The sequence below is a fragment of the Oreochromis aureus genome, linkage group 9, assembly GCF_013358895.1.
Source record: "Oreochromis aureus strain Israel breed Guangdong linkage group 9, ZZ_aureus, whole genome shotgun sequence".
In the NCBI taxonomy this organism is placed as follows: Eukaryota; Metazoa; Chordata; class Actinopteri; order Cichliformes; family Cichlidae; genus Oreochromis; species Oreochromis aureus.
In genome coordinates, this window is record NC_052950.1 from 94,495 (window position 1) to 100,656 (window position 6,162).

General features: G+C 39.3%; 1 protein-coding gene across 1 annotated transcript; it reads right to left on the minus strand.

The window, feature by feature from the left end:
* Window positions 1–1,945: 1,945 nt before the first annotated feature.
* Window positions 1,946–4,531, minus strand: LOC120442036. Its single transcript, XM_039617746.1, has 5 exons — window positions 4,487–4,531; window positions 3,360–4,345; window positions 3,153–3,277; window positions 2,955–3,050; window positions 1,946–2,659 (listed from the first exon to the last, which is right to left on the minus strand). The coding sequence occupies exons 2-5, from the start codon at window positions 3,867–3,869 to the stop codon at window positions 2,557–2,559; spliced, it is 834 nt and encodes a 277-aa protein (XP_039473680.1). The 5' UTR covers window positions 3,870–4,345; window positions 4,487–4,531; the 3' UTR covers window positions 1,946–2,556.
* Between the last annotated feature and the right edge of the window lie 1,631 nt (window positions 4,532–6,162).

A 6,162-nucleotide genomic window follows, 5' to 3' on the forward strand; every position in this document is an offset into this window, starting at 1 on the left:
AGGGGGGGCGGGGCCATCTGCTGCGACCGGTTGGGGTGAAAGAAGGAAAACAGGATGAAAGACATGCTGTGGAAGAGAGACAGAGATTAATAACAGATATGATTCGATGCAGAGAGGTCTATTAACACATAGTGAGTGAGAAAGGTGACTGGAAAGGAAAAACTCAATGCATCATGGGAATCCCCGGCAGCCTACGTCTATTGCAGCATAACTAAGGGAGGATTCAGGGTCACCTGATCCAGCCCTAACTATATGCTTTAGCAAAAAGGAAAGTTTGAAGCCTAATCTTGAAAGTAGAGATAGTGTCTGTCTCCCGAATCCAAACTGGAAGTTGGTTCCACAGAAGAGGGGCCTGAAAACTGAAGGCTCTGCCTCCCATTCTACTTTTAAATACTCTAGGGACAACAAGTAGGCCTGCAGTGTGAGAGCGAAGTGCTCTAATAGGGTGATATGGTACTACAAGGTCATTAAGATAAGATGGGGCCTGATTATTTAAGACCTTGTATGTGAGGAGCAGGATTTTGAATTCAATTCTGGATTTAACAGGAAGCCAATGAAGGGAAGCCAAAACAGGAGAAATCTGCTCTCTCTTTCTAGTCCCTGTCAGTACTCTTGCTGCAGCATTTTGGATTAGCTGAAGGCTTTTCAGCGAGTTTTTAGGACATCCTGATAATAGTGAATTACAGTAGTCCAGCCTGGAAGTAATAAATGCATGAACTAGTTTTTCAGCATCACTCTGAGACAGGATATTTCTAATTTTAGAGATGTTGCGCAAATGGAAGAAAGCAGTCTTACATATTTGTTTAATATGTGCGTTGAAGGACATGTCCTGGTCAAAAATGACTCAAGGTTTCTCACAGTGTTACTGGAGGCCAAGGTAATGCCATCCAGAGTAAGAATCTGCTTAGATACCATATTTCTAAGATTTTCAGGGCCGAGTACAATAACCTCAGTTTGATCTGAATTAAGAAGCAGAAAGTTAGCGGCCATCCAGGTCTTTATGTCTTTAAGACATTCCTGCAGTTTAACTAATTGGTGTGTGTTACCTGGCTTCATGGACAGATAGAGCTGCGTGTCATCTGGATAGCAGTGAAAATTTATGCTATGTCTTCTAATGATGCTGCCTAAGGGAAGCATGTATAATGTAAATAGAATTGGTCCTAGCACTGAACCCTGTGGAACACCATAATTGACCTTAGTGTCTGAAGAGGACTCTCCATTTACATGTACAAATTGGAGTCTATTAGATAGATATGATACAAACCACTGCAGTGCAGTACCTGTAATACCTACAGCATGTTCTAATCGCGCTAATAGGATATTATGGTCAACAGTATCGAACGCTGCACTGAGGTCTAGCAGGACAAGCACAGAGATGAGTCCACTGTCAGAGGCCATAAGAAGATCATTTGTAACCTTCACTAAAGCTGTTTCTGTGCTGTGCTGAGCTCTGAAACCTGACTGAAACTCTTCAAATAAGCCATTCCTCTGCAGATGATCAGTTAGCTGTTTGACAACTACTCTTTCAAGGATTTTTGATATGAAAGGAAGGTTGGAGATTGGCCTATAATTTATTACAGGTATCATTACTGCTAAAGGAGGCCGAGGAGTAACTAAACATCTGACACAATGAGCAGGAAAGTGCAGGAGGGACAGGTGAAGTAGCCATGGTGCTAACGAGTCGGCTACGAGCTAAGCTAAGCTAGCGAAACAGTAAAGAGACAGTGAGTGAATACTTTGGCTATAAATTAGGTAGTGAGTACACAGAAAGGGTGATTCAGATGAAGCACGTTAAGATTATACTATGAAAAAGGGATGTATCAAAAGATTTAAATTAAATTGCTAAGCAGAAAAGCTACTCAGAAACACCACTGTGTTTGAGCAGGAACAGGAAGTGATACTATACCACAAAGCGAGCGAACACCAAGTTGTTTGATGACACCTGTCAAGGATGTCACTAACAAAAAATATTCATGGCTTGAATATTCAAAGGTATTTGTGGCTTCTCAACAGTTTTGCCCAGACCTCGAATCAAGTGAACTGGCACTCATCACACAATTAAAAAATAAAGCTTGAAAGTATACTGTACATATTGACTAATTATCAGTTATCTCCCAAAAGATTTCCATGTAACTAAAATATATTTTTGGAAATAAGCTTAAGATTACACACTATGTGAAGATTTTTTTCAATCACAAACAAAACGTCAAATATGGATTGTCTCCTTATTCTTAGCTTTCTCCACATTGCTTTTTAGAAAGCAAATTACCCTGAACAAATAAAACTATTGAAGCCATTCACAGATAACTGAAAAAGCACGAATATACTGACAGTGAAAAACAAACATCATCTACACAAGCTCATTTTTTAGTGTCTGCAATTTTGGTTTTAGTTGCTTTCTCTCATCGTCTAGCTTCAGCAACACTATTTGAATGAACTCAAAAAAGCCAGTACACTTCTCAGGATAGCTCAGATGCAGAGCATAGATTAGCCCAAACAAACACACCAGTGCATCAGTCCATGAGTGATGAGTCATAACAACCTGATCTTCAAGTACTATGAACACTTGGCGTGGTGAGAAAGGAACTCCTCCAGGCACCTCCTCTTCATCGACATCAGCAACCAGAGCAATTGTGGCTTCATAGAACTCAATTTCATCCTAAGATATAATACAGAGTGCACAATTATTCATCTGTAATATCTCTGTTAAAAGCATAAATACAAATGGTCAGGCACCTTTCTTCAGTTTTTCAAATTCTATATATCATAACATGTTTTAAGTTGACAGTGAAGGTTCATTTTTCATTCATCCAGGTAGTCAAATCAAGGATGAAAGAAGTTTATAAGTCATTCAACTTCACGTCTTCAACTTTCAACCCAAGTCCAGATGACTTATAAACTCCTTTCACCCTTTTTTAAATTCCAATGTGCAAATTATTGTAATACCCAAGTACCTTGCATGTTTTGAAAATCTCTGAAGAATCCTCCTTGAGGTACATTGGTAGGCCAGCCAGAGCTGCTGTTCTAGTTGCATAGATGTCGTTTTTGTCCTAATAAATAAATAAACAAATAAATAAATGTATATATATATATATAAACATAACAATGGCAACTGCCAAGCAAGCAGAATAATAATTAGTATTTTTAAATACCTGTTTTCCATATGCCAACAAAAGCTGCTCCATCCTTTCACCGACCCGTCCAGTTTTCCTCTTTTTGCAGCATAAAACACATGTGGCAGATTCTGATTGGTGATCCGATGAAATTCAAAGTAGAGCTGAGGAGAATTCCAAAAATATTATAAGCAAAACACAGCATACTATATGAGCAGTAAATGTTATATACGTAGTTGTACTTACCTGTGTCTCATGAAAGAGTGCTGGCCATCTGTCCTTGAGCTCTGATACAGGAGGAGAAGTTGTGACAATCTCTTCACGCCGGAGTGCAAAAGTGCGCATCATATCCTGATGAATGAGAGGGATGTCTCTTCCTGCTGAGGTCTTCTTGAACTCTTCTACCATCTCAAGTCTTCTGGTTTCCAGAGACTCCCTTGTTTCTCCAGAAGGATAAGAAGGAAGGAAGTTGACCTCACCTCTCCTAGGTCTTTTAATATTGGCCCTTGGTGAAGCTCCATCTGGGTTTGTTCTGCTGCGCTTTCCAGCATTCACAGCAACATCCATGATGCCAGCTTTAGCCAACTTCTTTCTTTGGTTTCCCATTTTATATCTCAGTCTATTCTTCCACCCTTCCCACCCAGTGTCAGAATTCCTCTCTTTCAGACAGGGATGTTTTCTAACTAAAGCTTCTGCAGCCTTGCCAATTTGTGTTGTACTAGGGTATGCTTTTAGTTTGTAGATTTCTTCCCCCATTGTCTCAAGTATGTTGTGTTTTTGATCTCGTGTCAGTGTAATTACTTTCCCATCTTTATCAAATGCTGCATTACCCTCTCTTAATACATGTTCCACTTCATAAGAAAATGGCGGAACAATAAAAACCTCTGGCCATCTACTAATACGCTCTGGTGAATCTATGGTATCAGTGCTATCAGTCTGAAGGATTGTGTCATCAGTGCTCGTTGAAATCCGGTCCAGCTCAACTAAACTTTAACAGATGCTATAGCTGGCAGGTCTTCTATTTTAACCAAATTACACAAGGCATTATCAAAATCTGGGTCATGAAACTGAAGCCGAAAGTCGAAGGTAAAATTTAGCCTAGATTTGATCTCATCTATGAGGGCTTGCACACTGTTTGGACGAGATGGCAAAATAAGTTTTTCAGCGTTATCCTTATCAAGGATGACCCTTAGCTTCAATATTCCTGTTGCCTCCATCTGAATTTTTTATTTCTGTAACAGACAGGTTTCACATATTATAGTGGCATTTTAATGCATGTTTGTGTTTACAGTTATTTACAAAATATTAATTGTGCAAAAGTATAAAAACATTTATGTGAATACAAAAAAACTGAATAGATGAATTACTTTTACATTGGTTCACAAATTGGTGGAATCAGCTGATGTCTCAGTTCTGTTGCTTTAGTCAGACACTGGAATGAAATGGTTTGTTGTTAGAATGACTTCATTTGCTATCTTGTAAGCAAAATGCGGCATGTGGTCAGACAGTTGGCACAGAGATTTTACACTGTGACGGAGACCCCTCTGTTGATTCTCTGCTACTTCATATGAACGCAAGTGCTCAACGTAATGAGTGTCATAGTCTTTCAAGAGAAAATAAATGTTGTTTCTGATGAGCAGTACATTAAGAATCTCTTTGAACTCTGGCAATGCAGCATAAGCACCTGTGCATACAAACATGCCAATTGCAAAGTTTGTGCCATTAATTGTAACCTTTTTTGTTGCATATATTGTGTCACTGTCAGCAATACCTGAAATAAATGATTGTGTATCTGCAGGTAATGATGAAATGTACAAAGACTCCATTTTGGATGTTTGCACAGGTGGTTTGAAAAACTTTGATGAGGACAAATAAAATGCCATCATGCTTTGATGTCTCTCTGCCAAAGTTTTTAGTACATTTTTGTAGTTGTGAGTGTCATGAATTATTTTTTTGAAAACCTTGTGCTTTCCCTCAAATCTCATTGTCCAAAGATGAACTAAGGGACCAAAGCACTTTATTAAGTGCGGGTAATGCTCGATGTAATGATGCTTTGGCCTGAATCGAACATTAGGAAACACTTCCTGAAAGAGTTGTCTGTGATCTAATATTTTACAGGCCATGTACTGAATGGTCTTGTCACTAAAAGTATGAGACATGGCAAGCTGAACTACGTCCTTTAAATCCATTAGCACTTCCCAAAAAGTGTCTCTTTCTGGAACTTTGGAGCCAATGAGAAAAGGCAACAGTCTAAGAAGGGCATGATTTTCATGCCCGTTCCCACCAATGGTCCCTCGCCTGGCAAAATTTGAGGGTATTGGATGAGGGCGATCAACTTTGTCAGAATGTTGGTATGGAAAGTGCAGAATTGCTCTGTTTAAGTCTTCTAAGGTAAAATATCTCTTAGAAATCAAACCTTTTAAACAATGTGCCAACTCCACTGGAACGACACCTTCAAACAGGTCGTGTAGGAGGTCAGGTGGGAAGCCTGTGACAGGATGGAAGAAAGAGAGATGGTCAGAAAGAACACAGGTGTTTTTAACACCATAGTTTTCCTCAATGTCATCATTCTGAAGCTCTTGCACAAGATTATCATGAGCATCTTTTGTTCTCATTGCATAATTCCCTGTAACAGCATTTTCTGTTTGCATTTTTGTTTGGGTGGCATGACAAAACCTACAGAAATATGTAGACCTGAAACTCTCATTGAAACCAGCAAGTCCATGGGCAGCAAGGTTGTCTGCCACAACAGAGTAGACAGTGCCTTTAAGACATTCACCAAGAGTCTCAATGTAGACACCTACTTCTTCAAGAGTTTTCAGATCATTTAAGAGTGGTGACAACATTTCCTTATACCCAAACTGGCGCACATCATTGGAATTGCACAGCAGAGCAAGCTGAGTGCAGTGTAGAGCAGAACGAGATTTAACTGGAAAGTTTGCCAGTGTCCAATAAACTGCAAAGACTTTATGTATTTTCTTTGAGGTACCAAGTGGGTTTGCGATTTCAGAATCATCCACATAAAGTATTATTGACAATTTCTGTCCCT